The following is a 20,509-nucleotide window of genomic DNA, read 5'->3' as shown; positions in this document are numbered from 1 at the left end:
TGGATGATTCTAAGCAAGTAAGCATGGACCAATCAGTCTGGAGAGAGAGAAGGGTTATGGTGGCGGCTTTAACTGCACCAATATATATACACTTTCTCTCTCTCATTCTCTAGTTCCTTCGCTATCAAATCATATAATATATATATACATGTACATATATCTATCATTTTTTTTCCTATCCTTTTCTCCACCATCATATCTACATAATATTTTATGTACCAAAAAAAAAAATATCTACATAATATTTTCGTGAGTGTAATAACTTGATCTGTGAAATCAAATAGCTACATCATAAATAAATCAACAATCAACAAGATAAGTGGATTAGAAATTACGAATAAAGTCCAGCACAACACAGTTAGTAAATAACTGGGGTTTCTTAAACATTCGGTCGAGAATTTAATCCCTGAGCAATGTGTATGATGAAAAATTTGTTGGGGCAGACTTATCCACTTGATCTTATAGCAATGAGGGAATTAGTCTTATAACGGTAAGCCGTGAAATACGTTGTTGCACAACAAAAAAAACGAAACTATGCAGTTTTTATAAGTAACATTACTGACCTATTTGTGAGTTGTGATAGAGTTACAACCCATGGGGGACCCTAAAAATGGTAATCAAAATTACATGAAGGAAAAGGTAAGAAGTTGACTTCAACTAATCTTGGTCATCATTCAAGTGGACAACACCCCCCATTTAGCAATAGAATCTCTTCATTCAATTCATTCCTTCATTTCTTATTCTGATTGTTGAGAGGACAATCACATTCACAATGGTAGTTCTTCCTAGTAGGTTCTTTTGCTTTCAAAGCTTTCTCCTTCTCATGATAATGGTGTCTGATCAAGCCAGAGCCCAACCAAACTTTACTCCCTATTGCATGAATAACAAAGGCAACTACACCGTCAACAGCACCTACCACAACAACCTCAACACCCTCCTCTCCAATCTCCTTTCCAACACAGAATTCAACTATGGTTTCTACAATTCCTCCTATGGCCAAGGCATTGACAAAGTTTCAGCCATAGCACTCTGTAGAGGAGACCTCAAACGTGACGAATGCCTCACCTGCCTCAACAACTCAAGGTTCAACCTCACACTGCATTGTCCCAACCAAAAAGAAGCAATTGGGTACATAGAAGAGTGCATACTGAGGTACTCCAATAGGACCATTTTGGGCGAGATGGAGGTGTCTCCTTCGATCATAATGAGCAACGTTGGCAACGATGTGATAGATGTGGATGAGTTCAACAAGGTTCTGGGGAGCTTGTTGAACAGCCTGAGAACCAAGGCTATGTCAGGGGACTCACGTTTAAAGTACGCTACCGAAATCGTTTCTAGTCCAAATCTTCCGGACTTGTATGGCCTGGCGCAGTGCACGCCTGATCTTTCTAGCCAGCAATGCGGTTCGTGCTTGTCCGGGGCTATTGGGGAGGTGCCATCATGTTGTGATAGGAAGTTAGGTGGTAGAATTACTAGACCAAGTTGTAGTATTAGATATGAAGGAAACCACTTCTATGAAGATGATGCACCACCACCAATTTCAACATCAGATGGTACTATATATATTTATCGACGACATTGAAGATAACACTCTAAATTGAGTAAATTTTAGAATTGAAGTATTCTTCAAGTTTTGAATTGAGATTGTTTTCTCAGTTTTCTTTAGGATCTAAGTTAGATAATAAGTGGGTATTGACATTAGCGCTTAATTAAGTTGTGTACCCAAAGTCATTCCTCATTTGCAGGTTTATGGGGTTAATTACACAATTTTCATTTTCATAGAAGTGTATGGTCATGCATCAATCTTCCATTTTTAGTTTTATAAAAACAGGCTCTTAAATAATGGACTGTCTTACCAAGGATTTCTGATTTGTGCAGGGAAGAGCAACACATCTAAAATTGCCATTGCAGTAGCGGTTCCAGTTGTTGTTGTATTGGTTATCATTTCTATCTGCATCTACCTACGAGTAAAGAAGCCAAGTAAAAAATTTGAAAGTAAGTCCAAGTTCACTTTTGAATTCCCTTATCATATCTGAAAAAGGTCATTTGTCTAACCCAATTTCCCATTTCCTTTAAAAGATGATGATTATGATGATGAAATTGAAACCAATGAATCACTGCAGTTCAACTTTGACACCATACGAGTTGCTACAAATGATTTTTCTGATTCTAATAAGATTGGAGAAGGTGGATTTGGTGCGGTTTACTCGGTAAGAGAACATTGTTTCATCAAAACATTGCATAACATGCATGGCTGAGAAAGAACTTGTTGAGCATAATATATTGGTATATATTTTCAGGGTAAGCTAACCAATGGACAAGATATTGCTGTCAAAAGATTGTCAATGAATTCTGGCCAAGGAGATATTGAATTTAAGAATGAAGTGCTTCTAGTGGCCAAGCTTCAACATAGAAATTTAGTTAGGCTACTTGGTTTCAGTTTGAAAGGGAGAGAAAGGCTCCTTATCTATGAATTTGTTCCAAATAAAAGTCTTGACTACATCATATTTGGTAAGCTAAAACATTGCATTATTAGACTGTTGCTTTGTTACTTCAAGTAGAAAAGCTCCAATAAGTGATTCCAGCTTGTAACCGAACAAAGACTAACTGGCTACTAACATATATAGCTTTAAAATTAATACAGATCAGACCAGGAAAGCACAATTGGATTGGGAAATGCGCCACAAAATCATACATGGTATTGCTCGAGGCCTTCTTTACCTTCATGAGGATTCGCGATTGCGAATTATACATCGCGATCTCAAAGCAAGCAATATTCTCCTAGACGACGAGCTGAATGCTAAGATAGCAGATTTTGGCATGGCAAGACTGATTGTTGTGGACCAAACACAAGAAAATACGAATAGGATTGTTGGAACCTAGTAAGTACTAGAATATGTGGCTACTATTGTCATAAAAGCTAAATTTGAATCAACTAACAACTTATATTTTCTCTTACATTGTCATTCAGTCATGTATTGATAAATTATTCAACTAAGAGAATTGGATGGACTGCATCCAAATATTGTAACTAGATGTTATAAGAGTCAAGCTCATTTAAAAATATAGAATAGCAACAATTACTTTTACACCAACACGAAATCAGATATAGTGAAAATAATTAACCTGTGAAAGAGTCAAAGCATTTTACTAATTAAGTATGTTCATGTTGGCATGCAGTGGATATATGGCACCTGAGTATCTAATGTATGGACAATTTTCAGTAAAATCAGATGTCTTCAGTTTTGGTGTACTGGTTCTTGAGATTATTAGTGGCCATAAAAATAGTGGCATTCGTCATGGGGAGAATGTGGAAGATCTGCTGAGTTTTGTAAGTGTTCCTTTACATGAGAAATTGTATATAAGAGAAACTGAGTTTGTTTGTCTCTACTGATTTTGTGAAATTATAACCTATATGTTTGTGTATACTCTTGACAATATTTTCTAATTTCAGTAGAAATATAGTTTCTATGGTCACTGCTGTTTCTTGCTGATGAAATTGAATTGGTGGCCTAGCCTAGTAGTGTATGGTTATCTATAACTGGGCAAATTCTTGCAGGCATGGAGAAACTGGAGGGAGGGGACACCTGCAAATATTATAGATCCGACATTAAACAACGGTTCACGAAATCAAATGATAAGATGTATTCATATTGGTTTACTATGTGTTCAAGAAAACATAGCTAACAGACCACCTATGTCTACCATTGCACTCATGCTTAGCAGCTATTCTCTCACTCTTCCTGTGCCTTCAGAACCTGGATTTCTCATGGGTAGAACTAGAAGCTTTTCACGCATGCCTTCGTCCGAAGAGAATTCAGGGGCAACAAGATCAAGTGAGTCCATGAATAAATCAACTCAAGAATCAATAAATAAGGTTTCAATAACTGAGATGTACCCTCGTTAATTGGATTCTGGTCATTGGGTTTGATGATAGTATTTACTTATATCATCAATGTTTCAACCAAAATAGAATGTCCTTGGGATTTGCTCGTGTAAAGAAACTGTAATATAACATTCAATTGGTTTTGTAGTGTATGGTTTTACAAGTTTGCAATGTATTTCTGTATTGATGTTAGAATTCTGATTTTGTGTTGCTCGTTTAGCAACTTGTTTACCTGAGGGGAATCCAACTTTCTCAGACCTTTTTAACTAAACTAACACCATTGTTTTAAGTGAGAAAGTAGATGTGTACCATTGCCTAAAACCTGATTTTAGTCACTTATATATGGATCTTTTATCAATTTACTCATTTAAAAATACATTTTATATATTAATTGAAATCTGTAAGTTTAAATACCCAATTTATTCAGATTTTTACTCGTTAGTTATAAATAGGTAGAACCGTAGAAGACTAAAACTTATTGGCTGCCTTTTTTTAAAGTGGTTTGTTCTTGCAGCAGTTTATTTCTTATTTTGTGGCGGTTAGTGAGCCTTTTCTCTCGCTTTTCTCCGCAAAGCAAAACCCTATGCTATATTACAAGGTACAAGAGGTTGTTAAAAAATTCTATAGAGTGTTGAGGCGAACGTAATTTTCAGAACTTCCCCAAATACATATGCGGAGGTTGAAAACAGTTGTGAAAAAGTAAATGGACAATTTTTTTTAGTGAATTATAAAATTTAATTGGGAAATTTTTTTTAATTAAAAAACTTAATTGATAAACAATGCTTCTATTAAGTTTTAAAAAACAAAAAAAAAACAATGCATCTATTAGATATGATAGCTCAAGTGGTAGGAGCAGAGGGACATATGGGTTGGGTAGGGGGAGGTCCAGGGATCGACCTCTGACGCCTAACGGGTGTAATTTATCTTTCCGATGTAACAAAAAAAAGAGACTAAAATTACTTCTTTCACATCACTAAAATTTTATTGATTGATTGTATGAAGGTGGTTTTCATGATCATTAATAATGAATTTTTTTTTCTTGAATCAAGTATTTCCATATCCGATAGTTATGGGATTAATTTCTCATCTCACGGTCAGCGCTCTAAGCAGTAGAGACTGAACAACGAGTTTTTTTATTCACAAAATTTAAAATTTGAAGCTCCAACCACTTATTTATGGAACGAAATGTGAAACTACTGCATGAACTCACTACTATAGAAAAGACCTATTGCCACGGTTAAACCCGCCCATTCGTCATGGTTTAACCATGGCGATAGGGGGTGTGGCAATTGCTCAATTGTCACGGTTCAAGGCTGAACCGTGGCAATTGATCGATTCTCTTGTTACCACGGGTTGTAAAAGGTAACCGTGGCAATAGATGTCACCTATTGCCACCTATTGCAACGGTTAGTACTCAATTACTTACGATCAATAAATATACTCTTTTCTCGAAATAAAAATAACTCCCAAAGAACTTATGCCCATGTGGAGTAATTTTTCGTGTTAATTTTTTCCCGTAGGAAGTGCCCATTGTTGGTTTACAAATAAATAGGGATTGTATAGTCGTGTGGGTCGACCGTGAGAAACCAACACAATAATTTTTTAATCAAGCAATTATTTGAGGAATGAACTATGTTTCTAAGACACTCCAAAATGCTCTTAGTGGTCGTTATTGAGAAGTTTGTATTAGTGACAAAAATTACCAAACTAAGGTAAAATGAAAATGGGTAGATAAAAGCTTAAACGAGTGAAAATGAATGACAGAAAGTTGTATAAATAAATGGCTGAAATGATAAACAACTAACAGGCTTTAAAGAAACTTAAAGGCTGAAAATCAAAGGCATGAAAGTAAAAGACAAATATAAATGCGAGAAATTTGTAGTTTAATTGATTGATTGTGTTGTTTTTACAAATGAGCTTCAAACGACTAGTTATGAAGGCAAATCACACCAAATTACGATAGTTATTTACATTCCATGAAGTCTACCACGTTATCTAAGCACTAACCACGTACGCATACAACAACTTAGGATCATGACATCTGCCCACTACCTTCAAAATCTATCATATTAGCTAGTGTTTCCATTCCCATGTTTATCAGCTGGCTCCACTACCTTCATTTGACATGAAGTTCATATATTTGTGGCAAGTGGATCCAACCTGACTTTATCTTCATGTATTAGACGAAAATATCACTTAGTTAAAGATTAATTAATTAAAGCAAAACTCCCAAAATCCATGCAGAATATTCCTTCGTTAAAAGTACAGATTTGTCATTATCTCTTTAAGCACGTGTTTTATCTAGGAATTTTACTTAAATAACAAATTAAGGCTAATAACCTTGCACTATTTCAAGGCTCAAATCGATTAACGACTGACATATAGTCGACCAGGATAGACTAACAACTGACTGACAGTCGATCTAGATCGGCTAATGACTGGACTGGGCGAGACCCCAGGGTCCCTCGCCCAGGAGCGCCAGCTTAGGGCGATGAGCGGACCAAGGATTTGGGCCTTGTAACGCCCCGATTTCTCGAGTGTCACACAGTAACCAATTAATCCATTTTTCGTAAAGAATTTCTGTTGATTCAATTATTAATCTTGAATTAATGACAAAAGTTCTAATATTGCGAAACTCTTAAAAACTATACCAACTTAACTTGCGGAATACAAAAAAAACCAATGCGAACTCAAATTCATTAAACAACGGAAATGTATAAAATATTTATCCCAAAAGAAACCTCGTTATAAATTATATTAAGTGGAAGGAAAATATCCAACTGAAAGGTAAACTAAATAGTTCAACGCCCACCTGATACTCTCAACCCAGAAGAAGAAGTACAAGTCACTCAACCCAACCCTAGTCATTCCAGAGCATGTCCTCCATGAAGTCTTCAAGTCCACATAGATGCCCCTTTGACCATTCTGGAACTGCCGCTTGGTCCTTGCAGTGAAGCTTCGGGACCACAACTCATCGTCAGATGGGTTAATCTCATTCCAAGGATCGTCTGTCACCTTGGGAAGCTCTTCCTCTGGCTCTAGTTCGGACTCCTCATCATCGTGGCTCAACTTCCAGGAAGTCACCATGATCGTAGCCAACACCATCTACCCCCCACATATAACAAATAAACAAGTAGCGCAAGGGTCAAGTCGATAGAAATAATAATAACAAAATCGACAGTACACAATATAAGTACGTTATATGTCTTTTATGGGAATAAAGTCAGTTAGTCAGTTACTAACGAAATCTCACATCACACAACCCACCAAACCTTCCTTGGCCAATCACATACATCCGCAGATGTACAAATCACGTGAAGCTGCAATACTTCACAAAATCTCATGGTGACCGCAGTCAACCAAAACACGTGGAGCCGCAATGATCCACAAAATTCTCCCTCGCGTGCAAGCCCATCGTTCTCATGGACCATAGTCTACACCGACCTATGTTCCACTAATCACATTTTCACTTTTTACTTGCAAGCGAGTTATTTCTCTTTCTCTTATATTGAGGCTCTAAGTCAAGTCTTCCAAGAGTCTTTTATTCTCTTCACAACACTAAAGATAGCAACACAACATTCACAGTGCACAAAAGGGAATTACGGCTAGGTGAGCGACCCTTTTGTACAAATAACCAATTAAACAGTGTGAAATCATTTAAGAATAGCCATATACATAAAAACATGCATATTATGTCACAACAGCACCACAAGGCAAGTACCAAGGGTCATCAAATCAAGCTTAACAACATATAACTCACAGCATCTCCTAAGCAAACATTTCGCAAACATTTTCGCAACTCAACATATTGGCAGCAGAAACAACTTTCACAAAAACAAAGCCACATAATGTATCTTTCAACCAAAAATCACGTATGATACCTTTTTGGAAAGATATTTCAAATATCTACAACTCTCTAGTTAAAAACTCGTTCATTTAAGTCCCATAATTAGGTGATATTAAGCCTTAAAGCTTACTGTCCGGAACAGGAAAGACAGCAGGTGTAACAGTTACTAAAAACGACCCCCAGATCACATTACTAAACCAACAATTATGATTTTTATATGTATTAAAAGATATTTCGAAAATCTACAACTTTCATTTTAATCACTTTTTCATTTGACGACCATAAACGGGTAAAAAGGGGCACTGAAGTCCGCTGTCCAGTACAGGAAACTCGCAGCGAAACTCCCACCTCTAGTTTAAGCTATAAACCAATTCAGCCCAAGGCTTTAAGCTATGTTCCAGCAATAAAAATCAAATCACATAGGTCTCATATCATAATAGTACAGCAAGCAAACCTTCAACCCAAACCCTCATGCAAACCCTCAACAATCAAGATTCTTCACAACCAAACATAGCAACAAGTCCCTAACAAACTACCCAAGTCCTAGGACCAGCCCTTACCTTGATTCTTGATCTGAAAAGAGAAGAGAATGAAGTTTGGAAGAACAATCTCTTGCTGTCCAAGTCCCCTTCACCTTCCTTCTCCCTGGCGATTTCTCTCTCCCTCTCGCAAATCTCTCTCTCGCGTGTACGACGGCGTCCCGGCGGTGGTGGCGGCTTGAGCGGCGACCTCCCCCCTTGCTCTCTCGAGTTTTCTCACTATTCTCTCTCTGGTTTTTCACGTGAAGAGATGGGGTGCAGTTTCTGTTCTGAATGAGGGAAAGAAAATAGGGTTTTCCCCTTAATCCCATGCAAACCACAAGTGGGCTAGGGTTTGGTTTTCCCTTTTCAAGCCCAAATCTCATCACCTTTGACCCAATTATTTAAAAACCCTAACCAGGTCTTATTTAATTAAAAACCTACCAAAATTCGGAATAAAAGTAAAAACACATTAATGAATTCGCTGGCACTTTACAGCCAGAACCCTGGTCGGTAAAATTCGAATATCTCGAGCTACAGAGGTCGGAATGACCTTATTCCACTTCGAGCATTTTCTACACTTAAAGGGCTACAACTCTCATGAAGGAAGATTTCCCAAATGAGGTCGTTAAGACCCTCTAAAAATTCACACAAGTTGACAGGCGTAATCTGTCAAAACTCAAACTTAGCCAAAAGTCTCATTTTATTCAATCTATCACTTAAGCATTACATAGGTAAGTCTAGGGTCTTACAGGCCTCCTTCCCCGAGGCCCAATAGGAAGGGTTAGAGGCGCCAAGCCCAACTCTACATCTATAAATAGGGGATGAATACCAATTGTAAAGGACTTTTAGCTCATTTGAGAAATAACAATATTAAAATTCGGTTACTTTCTCTCTCTAAAGCGGTTACGCTCTCATTCTCTTTAGGAATCTCACATCACGTTCCTTACACTCTAGGTACTATACCTCATCTCAATGTTCTTGGATAGAACAGACAGTTAATCCATCAACTAATGGTTGACTGACAGTCGATCCAGATCGGCTGACGGCTAACTATTAGTCGATCCATCAGCTAACAATTAGTCCAGCAGCCATATTCAAACAGTCGAAACCAACTAATCAACAACAGACGTTATTAGCTGAATTTTTCTTATTTTTAGATGCCAAAACTTATTATTACTAGTTTTTTTGGCATTGCACAAGACAAGACATGGGAAGCACATATGCAGTAAAACTCACTCATATTACATCTCTCTTATCTTTCTGTATATGTCTCATTTGATGTAAGAATATTTCGAGTGACAACCAAACATTATACTTAGATCCCTTGAATAAGAGAAAGCAAACCCTTCCGATATAAATAAGGGAGTTATTATTCGGACCCCCCACAACTATTCGTACCATGTTAAATTCGTAAAATCCGAAAAGATCCCTTATAAAATAATTTCGCTCGCACTTTTAAAGTGCGTCATGGTCGCACGTTCAAAGTGGTCATGGTCGCACTTTGAAAGTGCGTCATGGTCGCACTTTGAAAGTGCGTCCATGACGCACTTGTAAATTGCAACCATAACGCACTTTCAAAGTCCGCGCGGAACACACATTTTTTTTTGTTGTTTAACTTCTAGAAGGAATTTGGGACTGTCACTATTTGATTAAGGTAATAGGACCATTCTGAGCTCAAATATGCAATCAGAATTTCCAAATTCCTACACCTTCTATGAGTCGCTTCACAATCAGGAGCGTTGCAGTTTGGAAAATTTGATAATTTTTGTCTCGGATGCGAAGTTGACCAACTACAAAGTTGAAGAAAAAAATCAAGTCTTTCTACCTTAGCACCTTCATCTAGTATTTTATTTTGAATTTTGAAAAAAAATTATTCCACCATAAATCTCCAAATATTCTATCTTGATTTATTGTGGTGGTCTCCATAATTTTTAAAAATCATCTGAAATCAGTTTTGTTGAAATTTGCAGCAAAACACATTTTAAAAGTGCGACCAAAACGCGCTTGTAAAGTGCGACCATAACGCACTTGAAAAGTGCATTTAGTTGTTGAAAAAAACTGAAAAAGAACAGCGACGAAAGATGAGAGAGGAGAAGATGGAGGTTGTGGTGGTCGTGGTGGGCGGTGGTGGTGGTGGTAGTGGTAGTGGTGGTGGTGGTGAAGGAAGAAAGAGGAAAGGAGAGAGGAGAGAAAATGGGGGTGGCAATTCTTTATATTTTTTAATTAAACGCATTTAAATATTTTTGCACTTTAATAGGGAGCTCGAATAGATGTGATGGGATCCGAATAACAAATCCCTACAAATAATTGGCTAAACAGGAAAGCGGCATGCTAGGAAAGGTGTTATGAAAGAAAGACACAAAGTAGTTAGATGCTAGTCAAGAAAGCTGGCTGAACGAGTACATTGGTTTGGATGCTTCTAAGCAAGTAAGCATGGTGACGGGTGTGGTTCTCAATCTAGAGGGAAAGAGAAGGGTTTTGGTGGCGGCTGTAATTGCACCAATATTATATACACTAATTTTCTCTCATTCTCTAACTCCTTCGCTATCAAATCATATAATATATGTTTACATGTAATCTATCATTTTTTTCCCTATTCTTTTCTCCACCGTCCTATCTACCTAATATTTTAGTGAGTGAAATAACTTGGTATATGTGAAATCAAATAGCCACATCCTAAATAATTCAATATTGTGTTTAAGATAAGTGGATTAGAAATTATATATGTAGTTTTTATTAATAAAGTCAAGTAAAGCATGGTTAATTGGAGCTCTAAGTATCCAGTCGAGGGTTTGATCTTTGAACCATATGTATGGAGAAAAAATTGTTAAGAGAGACATACTCAATTGATATAATCGTAAAGTTTTGAGAGAATTAATCTCATAAATGTTTACAGAATACCTTTTACGAAAATATGCATCTTTTATAAGTAACATTATTGGCCTACATGTTATAGAGTTACAACCCATGGGCGGCCCTAAAAATGGTAATCAAAACTACATGAAGGAAAAGGTAATAAGTTGACTTCAACTAGTCTTGGTCATCATTCAAGTGGACAACACCCCCATTTAGCAATACATAGAATCTCTTCATTCATATTCAATCCTTCGTTTGTTGAGAGGACAATTACATTCACAATGGTAGTTCTTCCTAGTAGGTTCCTTTGCTTTCAAAGCTTTCTCCTTCTCATGATAATGGTGTCTGATCAAGCCAGAGCCCAACCAAACTTCACTGCTTTTTGCATGAAAGACCAAGGCAACTACACCCTCAACAGCACCTACCACAACAACCTCAACACCCTCCTCTCCAATCTCCTTTCCAACACAGAAATCAACTATGGTTTCTACAATTCCTCCTATGGCCAAGGCATTGAAAAAGTTTCAGCCATAGCACTCTGTAGAGGAGACCTCAAACGTGACGAATGCCTCACCTGCCTCAACAACTCAAGGTTCAACCTCACACTGCATTGTCCCAACCAAAAAGAGGCAATTGGGTATATTGAAAGGTGCATGCTGAGGTACTCCAACAGGCAAATTTTTGGTGAGATGGAGAAGACTCCTACGATTCGCATGAGGAACTTCCGCAACAATGTGATAGATGTGGATGCGTTCAACAAGGTTCTGGGGAGCTTGTTGAACAGCCTGAAAATCAGGGCTGTGTCAGGGGACTCGCGCTTAAAGTACGCTACCGGAAACGTTTCTAGTCCAAATCTTCCAGACTTGTATGGCCTGGTGCAGTGCACGCCTGATCTTTCGAGCCAACAATGTGATTCGTGCTTGATCGGGGCTATTGGAGAGATACCATCATGTTGTGAAAGGAAGCTAGGTGGTAGAGTTATTAGACCAAGTTGTAATATGAGATATGAAGGCAGCCTCTTCTATGAGTATCAACCACCACCATCCTCACCACCACCACCAATTTCAACTTCCAATAATCAGACTTCATCCGAAGGTACTATATATATTTATCACATTGAAGATAACACTAAAATGCAAGAATTGAAGTATGCTTCAAGTTTTGAATTCAGAGTGTTTTCTCTGTTTTCTTTTGGAGCCAACTTAGATACTAAGTGGTTATTATTAGAAATATTGATTTATTAGTTAATTTCCTACTTAGGTGATTAGTTAGTTAGTGAGCTAGTTATTAGGTAGTTACTTTGCTCTATGCTAACTCTTGTATCAGTACTTTGATTCTTCTGGTACTCTTGTTTCGGACCATGTGAAGGGAATTTACATTCCTTTTAGTTATTGACATTAGCACTTAATTAAATTGTGTATGTTTGTGGGTTTATGTGGTTAATTACACAATATTCATTTTCATAAGAGTATATGTTGATGCATCAATCTTCCATTTTTAGTTTGTATACAAATAGGCTTTTATATTATGGACAATCCCACCAAGGATTTCTGATTTGTACAGGGAAGAGTAACACATCTAAAATTGCCATAGCCATAGCAGTTCCAGTTGTATTGGTTGCATTGGTGCTCATTTCTATCTGCATCTATTCACGAGTGAAGAAGCCAAGTGAAAATTTTGAAAGTAAGTCCATGTTCAATATTGATTGTACTTATCATATCTGAAAAGGACATTTCCTTTGTCTAACTCAATTTCCCATTACCTTCAAAAGGTGATGATTATGATGATGAAATTGAAACCAATGAGTCACTGCACTTCAACTTTGACACCATACGAGTTGCTACAAATGATTTTTCTGATTCTAATAAGATTGGAGAAGGTGGATTTGGTGCTGTTTACTCGGTAAGATAACATTGTTTCATCAAAACATTGCATAACATGCATGGCTGAGGAAGAACTTGTTGAGCATAATATATTGGTATATATTTTCAGGGTAAGCTAACCAATGGACAAGATATTGCTGTCAAAAGATTGTCAATGAATTCTGGCCAAGGAGATATGGAATTTAAGAATGAAGTGCTTCTAGTGGCCAAGCTTCAACATAGAAATTTAGTTAGGCTACTTGGTTTCAGTTTGAAAGGGAGAGAAAGGCTCCTTATCTATGAATTTGTTCCAAATAAAAGTCTTGACTACATCATATTTGGTAAGCTAAAAACATTGCATTATTATCCTGTTGTTTTGTTACTTCAAGTAGAGAAGCTCCAATAAGTGATTCCAGCTTGTAACCGAACAATGACTAACTGGCTACTAACATAGCTTTAAAATTAATACAGATCCAACCAGGAAAGCGCAATTGGATTGGGAAATGCGCCACAAAATCATACATGGTATTGCTCGAGGCCTTCTTTACCTTCATGAGGATTCGCGATTGCGCATTATACATCGCGATCTCAAAGCAAGCAATATTCTCCTAGACGACGAGCTGAATGCTAAGATAGCAGATTTTGGCATGGCAAGACTGATTGTTGTGGACCAAACACAAGAAAATACAAATAGAATTGTTGGAACCTAGTAAGTACTAGAATATGTGCCTACCATTGTCATAAAAGCTAAATTTGAATCAACTAACAACTAATATTTGCTCTTACATTATCATTCAGTCATGATAAATAATTTTGTTAACTAAGAGAATTGGATGGACTGCATCCAAACTCTGTAACTAGTTGTTATAAGTGTCAAGCTCATTCAAAAAGATCGAATAGCAACAATTACTTCTTCACCAACACAAAATCAGATATTGACAAAATGTAACCTTTAAAAGAGTCAAAGCATTTTTACTAATTAAGTTTGTTCATGTTGGCATGCAGTGGATATATGGCACCTGAGTATCTAATGTATGGACAATTTTCAGTAAAATCAGATGTCTTCAGTTTTGGTGTACTAGTTCTTGAGATTATTAGTGGCCAAAAAAACAGTGGCGTTCGTCATGGGGAGAATGTGGAAGATCTGCTGAGTTTTGTAAGTCTTCCTTTACATGAGAAATTGTATACAAGAGAAACTGAGTTTGTTTGTCTCTACTTATTTTGTGAAATTAAAACTTATTTAATCATTTATATATTATATGTTTGGGTATACTGTTGACAAAATTTTCTAATTTCAGTAGACATATAGACATAGTTTGTCCCATACCCAGCTTCTATTGTGACTGTTGTTTCTTTCTTGCTGATGAAATGGAACTGGTAGCCTCGTCTTATGGTTATCTATAACTAAGCAAATTCTTGCAGGCATGGAGAAACTGGAGGGAGGGGACACCTGCAAATATTATAGATCCGACATTAAACAACGGTTCACGAAATCAAATGATAAGATGTATTCACATTGGTTTACTTTGTGTTCAAGAAAACATCGCTAACAGACCACCTATGGCTACCATTGCACTCATGCTTAGCAGCTATTCTCTCAATCTTCCTGTGCCTTCAGAACCTGGATTTTTCATGGGTAGAACTAGAAGCCTCGAAGAGAATTCAGGGGAAACAAGATCAAGTGAATCCATCAATAGATTACCTCAAGAATCAATAAATGAGGTTTCAATTACAGAGCTATACCCTCGTTAATTAGATTCTGGTCATTGGGGTGATGATAGTATTCACTTATATCATCAATGTTTCAACCAAAATAGAATGTCTTTTGATTTGGCCGGGCAAAGACTCAGTTAATGGATCTGATTCAGTTGTTTGTTTAAAGTGAATTAGAAACTGTAATATAACATTCAATTTGATTTTGAAGTTTATGGTTTGGCTTTTAAGCCATGAGTGCCACTTGGTGCTCTTTCCACACTAGAGTATTCCGTTGGTGGTGTAAGAAATCTGGTATCTTATTGCATTTGTTTAATGTAAACAAGCTCAAAACTACCGTTTGTTTACTGGAGTTGAAACCATCTTTCTCAGACCCTTTTAGATGGCTAAACAACACTATTGTCCATTTTCATTGTAAATAGAAATTTATTCCTCCAGAACTTATATAGTCGATGGTTGGTGGAAAATATTGATATTAAGGGGGGGAAAACATTTCATGGAGTTTGATGGTTACCAGAAAAATCATCACGGTCTGGCATCAAATGCCATTCATCTGTTATCACCATGCCTTTTTATCCTTAATCCTTTGGAACAAGGACAAGGCCATGAAGTACTACAAAGCTATCTCACAACGGTTTCAAGATTCACCAGAACCCTTATGCCCATACCTACAGCTATCAAAGAATCAGATCTAGACTCGATCTCTGCAGTGGAGCACAACCTAAGACTTGGAGGTTCTCCTTGGTCTCTAGAGTGGAGCACAACGGTCTTAGGTGCACGATGAAGCTATTGGACCATGGCAAGGGTACTAGCAAAAGATACTCAGACGCTCAAGTCCAAAGGAAGCCTTTATAGAAGGGCTTCCGAGGGCAAGGTTGACTCTCATTGGTCATGCGCCCGCTCAAACACTAGACAAGCCAAGACAGGATATTCATTCATAAGTCATTCAAGCTTCCCTTATGACACATGCTTATGTGCAAGTTCTTTGAGTTGGCTAAGATGTTATTTGACTTCAATTTCGTAACCGGACAAAAAAGTTTCCAAAGTTCCCAAACTCAACCAAATCAGTACTTAAAAAAGATTGTGTATCCGAAGTTCCCAAACTCAACCAAACCAATCAACAAACAACCATACTTAAAAAGGAGATTGTGTACATGAGTACAGTCGAGATATATGGTAAAAAAGAAAATCACAGTGAAACTAAAATTATGGTAGCCAAAAGCAACTTTTTTTTTCACATGTTTGTCTAAATATCTTCTGAATTTGCATGAGATTAAAGTTATGTTCAAACTATATCCGATGCTGTTGTGGTTCTAATTGGCAAAGTGACTAATTAAAATTCTACTTTTATTGATTACTGTTGAGGCAATAGCAGAGACATCGAGTAAACTACATTCAAACGAGTTCACCATATAGTGAGCAGACAAAACCTAATCAATGATCTGTAAATGCATACCACTTTATCTAGCAAGAATGCAAGATAGCAAAAGCAGTAGAAAACTGTGACCGAATATTAGCTGAACAGCAATAGAATATCAAATGCTAAAGAGGAGAAACGGAAATTAGGTCCTTAACAAAATATAACACTAGATATCCAGGGTGGTTCGCAAAACCAAAAAGTAGACTCCATTAAGTTTAATATGTTCGGACAAAACAACATCCAAATTCATTCTTACGAAACTATGATACTTCAAAACAGGCAGGTCTAGGCAGTTGCACTGGCAGCATCAATAAAGGCTCTTCCAGGTTGGCGGTTAGCCAATGGTCCATGGCATCCAAGAAGCTGCAAAACAGCAAGAAAATAATATAAGAGTCCAATCTTATCAATGAGTAGATAAGTGAAGAACTAAATGAATACACATGGAGTACTTCATTCTCAGATCAGAAAAAGCTCCAGATATTACCATGATCCAAGTTTAGAATAATGTCCTCAACTATATGCAAATAAGTTACAATTACAGAATATTGCATTCACATTACCTTTGCATTCACACCATCAGGCAAAATCCTGTTCTCTGATTTGTACCTCAGATAATCAGCACGAGAAAACTTGGTAAATCCCCTGAAAGTATATAAAACAATAATTAATAATTAGTGTTAAGTCATTACATACAATTACATGAAGCAAATCTACAATGGATGTAAGGTATTATTCATCCTTCAAATCGGGGTGATGAGGAAAAGTAACCAGCCATGTTCAGGTGCCTAGGTGGCTTCCAATTTAGAACAAATACATACCACTTCCTGCTGACAATGATCTTTTGACGACCAGGGAACTTGAACTTAGCACGGCGTAGGGCCTCCTGGGCATGATGGCTGTTACTGTCCTTGCAGCGGACTGAAAGAAGAACCTGCCCAATAGCAACCCTAGCACAGGTACCCTGTGGCTTTCCAAAAGCACCTCTCATGCCAGTCTGAAGCCTATCAGCTCCAGCACATGAAAGCATCTTGTTGATCCGAAGGACATGGAATGGGTGGACCCTAACCCTCAAGTGGAAAGCGTCCTTGCCAGCAAACTTAGCCATGTACTTGTTGCAAGCAATCCTAGCAGCCTCAAGTGCCTCACTTGAGACATTTTCCTTCTCCCAACTAACCAGATGGACACAGAAAGGAAATTCATCAACACCCTTCTTCTTCATACCAACATCATAGATCCTGATCTTGGGATCAGGAACACCACGACAGAAACGTGACTTAGGGTACGGCTTGTTTTTAATTTGGCGATAGCACCTTGCGGGTCCTGAATCACACAAAAGTTACAATTACCATCAGCACAATTGAAAGACAAAGAAACAAATGAAATCAATCTAAAACAATTTTCCAGAATTACAGGAAACAAAAAACTAAACATGAAATATTGATAGTAATATACCAAAAAGTTCACAACATAAAACTTAAAGATAAGCACAAGTGATTGACAAACAAAAAAAGCCACTGCATCAGAGAATCACAAGAGATTTCAAAGAATATGTAAAGCTCTGAAGACCCATTGAGTTCATGAAACCATCTATTAAGCAACCTTACAATCCAGACATCCCAATAATAATAAAAGATCCTTGTCCACCAATCTGAATAAATCTCAGGCTGAGCTAACAAAGAAATAATGACTACAGCAAAAAAAACAAAGAATACAGCTCTAGTAAAAGATTATTCAAAACATCAAATAGTTTAAATCTGAAGTAATTTCTAAGCTTGATCAAATAAAAAATGGGTATAATCCCAGTTCATACAAGGTCTAAGAATCCAACAAGTATTCAATACAAAATCATATCAACTTCTTTAAAACAAGATATAATAAACACATATTCCAACAAAACCCTTTGAGAATCAAATCCAAGGTAACACCAATCTCAAAGCTAATTCAATCAGCTATTACATCCATTTTGCAGCAACAACAAACCAACATGTAAAATACATCAAGTTTCAGCATAACCAATTCTCAACAAGCGAATAATAAAACCTAATCTTAGCATAAACAAGCTAAAATGGGTTCAATTGAAAACCGATCAAGAGAATCACGAAGTCATGTATAGCAGAAATGACGGTGGAAAAGAGATAGGGGTTGAGTGCTTACTCCTTCCCATGGCAGCGGCGCGGTCTCTCTCAGCTGCGCGTTGGGGATTGAATCTGTGGATGGAAGAAGAACGAAACCCTAGCAATGCAGAACATTATATAGAGGCCGCAGCAGCAGTTTAGGGCTAAAGAGACGGGCTTTTGTTTTGGGCCCAATCCCCACATCTCTTGTTTGAAGATTTCTTCCTAGGGTGCTTGAATTGGACAAGATTTTTATGAAGAAAAATAACATAACGGGTAATTTTAGTTTCGCTGAGACTATTTGGACCATCCTCATTTACTATTCACATCATCCCCTTATGTGCGAAAATACATTTATACCCCAAATTTTAAAAAAAAAAACTAACTCAGTTTACAAAAAAAAAAACTACTCCCCCTCCCTTCCCCCACCATCTCCCTCTCTCATTCTTACGGTTTCACTCTCTTTCTCTCAACTCTCCCAAATCAAAAAAAAAAAAAAAAATTCTAGCAGATAGAAGGAGATGAAAGAAAGAGGGAAGAAAGTGCATTAAAGAGAAGGAAGAAGGAAGAAGAAGCAAAGGAACAAGAAGGCACCGAACAAGAAAGGAGGAAGCATTTGGCAATAGAGTATGTCAAATTAGTTGATGTCACCTCAACCATTTCAAGTAAAGGAATCCTATACCTGTTGGTTTTGTATGTACCATCCATAAGCACCACTGTAGGAAATTCATTAAAAAGATGAATACAATTAGGGTGAGCCCAGAAGAGAGATTTAATCACATCAAAAGCACCCTCAACCCTAGACCGGTGTGCATATTTCTCACCTTCCAACAACTTTATCAAGTGTTGAATCTTCGTGAAAGGTCCCCTCTTAATCCGATTGTATGATTGCTTCTCATTATATATTTGTTTGATTCTAGTCAGGTTGTTAGAGTTTTTCTCCCTTATTGCAATCAATATGTCGTTGGGCTTAACTCTTTTCTCAATCATACTTCCCACTAAGGCCTTTTCATCAGGATTTAGACGACCAACAAAAGAGTGACCCTGTAAAATTTCAGCAGTATCATGGTTGGGCATCCCAAAAGGAACATTCAACTTCCATCGCCCATCAATCTCGCTAAGCCTTGCTCTTAGCTTGAAAGGGCAATCACACGTTTATGTTCCAGTTTGTCTGCGCTTCAACATTTGCACCACTTGTCTATACTTCCCACCATGCTCACATCTCAATGTTATCATAGGCTTCCTCTTTTCAGATCTGTAGTTGGACCTAGTCACAATAACAACATAGTCATTCTCTCTACCTACATGACGAGCCCAATCAATAAGATCAGCGTGGGATGCAAAAGCCTGCAGATACAAGATTACAAATCATTATCTCATCAAGTAAACGTAATCATGTCCTTAAAATACCAATTTAATACTTACTTTATCAGTAGTAAAAGCCTTTGTGAGATCCACATAAACAACAATTTTACCATCATCATCATTATCTAAGGATGGCTTGTCAACTTCCTCAGATTTTCCAGTCACCATTATGCTATAGACAACAAAATTCACTAACCACGCAAAACTAAGTTACTGTCACAGAAAACGCTATTTAAATTGTGGTCGAATCCGCTATTTAAATTGCGGTCGAGTCCGCAATTTAAATTGCGATTCATATTGCAATTTAAATTGCGGTAGGCCAAGTATGTACCCCACACTTTAAATTGCGGACGTAACAAACACATTTTATAACCAAAACTGTAATTTAAATTGCGGTAACGACCAACCTTCCGCAATTTAAATTGCGGCACAAACCAATACCCAACTTTTAACGAAAAATGGGAAAATTTTCGACATCACACCTTTTTTTAGCTTCTACACTTCTCTTGAAAACACCCACTGACGTTTACACTGATTTGGAGCTTCAAATCCGTGTGATGTGTTGATTTAGAAAGATGATGAAGTAGGGATCGGTAAGGTGAGTGTGGAAGAGGAAGAAGGGATGGGGTTTGGAGAGTAGTTCTTTTTTTAGTATTTTTTGTTTTTATGTTAGGGGTATGTTTGGGATTAAAAATAAGGGGATGGTGTGGATAGTAAAGGGGGATGGTCCAAATAGTTTTTGCCTTTTAGTTTTAGAGTGTTTTATTTCAAATTAAAATTTTTGAAAAAAAAAGATCTAGGAAAATGAGATTTAACTTTTAGAGATTCTAAGAAAGACATCTAGAAGGCCAGAAGGCATCCACTCTCATCTTCTATGCTAGAGCACAAAGTTTGACTCGCGTAGTTGTCCCATTTGAGGGTCTCC

General features: G+C 37.3%; 4 protein-coding genes and 1 long non-coding RNA gene across 5 annotated transcripts; 2 read left to right on the top strand and 3 right to left on the bottom strand.

Annotated features, from left to right (window-relative positions):
- The first annotated feature begins 649 nt into the window (after window positions 1–649).
- On the top strand, window positions 650–4,061 carry LOC130734072 (cysteine-rich receptor-like protein kinase 44). The gene is made up of 7 exons (XM_057586370.1): window positions 650–1,553; window positions 1,879–1,995; window positions 2,080–2,210; window positions 2,301–2,511; window positions 2,645–2,882; window positions 3,181–3,331; window positions 3,560–4,061. Exons 1-7 carry the CDS (start codon window positions 773–775, stop codon window positions 3,905–3,907), a joined length of 1,977 nt encoding a protein of 658 aa, XP_057442353.1. The 5' UTR covers window positions 650–772; the 3' UTR covers window positions 3,908–4,061.
- A 2,549-nt stretch (window positions 4,062–6,610) lies between these two features.
- LOC130734075 (uncharacterized) lies at window positions 6,611–8,527 on the bottom strand. The gene is made up of 2 exons (XR_009017740.1): window positions 8,294–8,527; window positions 6,611–6,991 (listed from the first exon to the last, which is right to left on the bottom strand). It is a non-coding gene; the product is annotated as an uncharacterized LOC130734075 (long non-coding RNA).
- A 2,784-nt stretch (window positions 8,528–11,311) lies between these two features.
- LOC130734073 (cysteine-rich receptor-like protein kinase 10) lies at window positions 11,312–13,682 on the top strand. The gene is made up of 5 exons (XM_057586371.1): window positions 11,312–12,205; window positions 12,674–12,793; window positions 12,882–13,012; window positions 13,103–13,313; window positions 13,444–13,682. The coding sequence occupies exons 1-5, from the start codon at window positions 11,392–11,394 to the stop codon at window positions 13,680–13,682; spliced, it is 1,515 nt and encodes a 504-aa protein (XP_057442354.1). The 5' UTR covers window positions 11,312–11,391.
- Window positions 13,683–16,198: 2,516 nt separating this feature from the next.
- LOC130734074 (60S ribosomal protein L10) lies at window positions 16,199–18,413 on the bottom strand. The gene is made up of 4 exons (XM_057586372.1): window positions 18,260–18,413; window positions 16,924–17,425; window positions 16,666–16,747; window positions 16,199–16,468 (listed from the first exon to the last, which is right to left on the bottom strand). The coding sequence occupies exons 1-4, from the start codon at window positions 18,267–18,269 to the stop codon at window positions 16,391–16,393; spliced, it is 672 nt and encodes a 223-aa protein (XP_057442355.1). The 5' UTR covers window positions 18,270–18,413; the 3' UTR covers window positions 16,199–16,390.
- Window positions 18,414–18,723: 310 nt separating this feature from the next.
- Window positions 18,724–19,752, bottom strand: LOC130729656 (uncharacterized). The gene is made up of 3 exons (XM_057581478.1): window positions 19,645–19,752; window positions 19,411–19,566; window positions 18,724–19,263 (listed from the first exon to the last, which is right to left on the bottom strand). The coding sequence occupies exons 1-3, from the start codon at window positions 19,750–19,752 to the stop codon at window positions 18,724–18,726; spliced, it is 804 nt and encodes a 267-aa protein (XP_057437461.1).
- Window positions 19,753–20,509: the final 757 nt, after the last annotated feature.

Source organism: Lotus japonicus, chromosome 1 (genome assembly GCF_012489685.1).
Source record: "Lotus japonicus ecotype B-129 chromosome 1, LjGifu_v1.2".
NCBI lineage: Eukaryota > Viridiplantae > Streptophyta > Magnoliopsida > Fabales > Fabaceae > Lotus > Lotus japonicus.
This window is presented reverse-complemented; position numbering and strand designations above follow the sequence as displayed.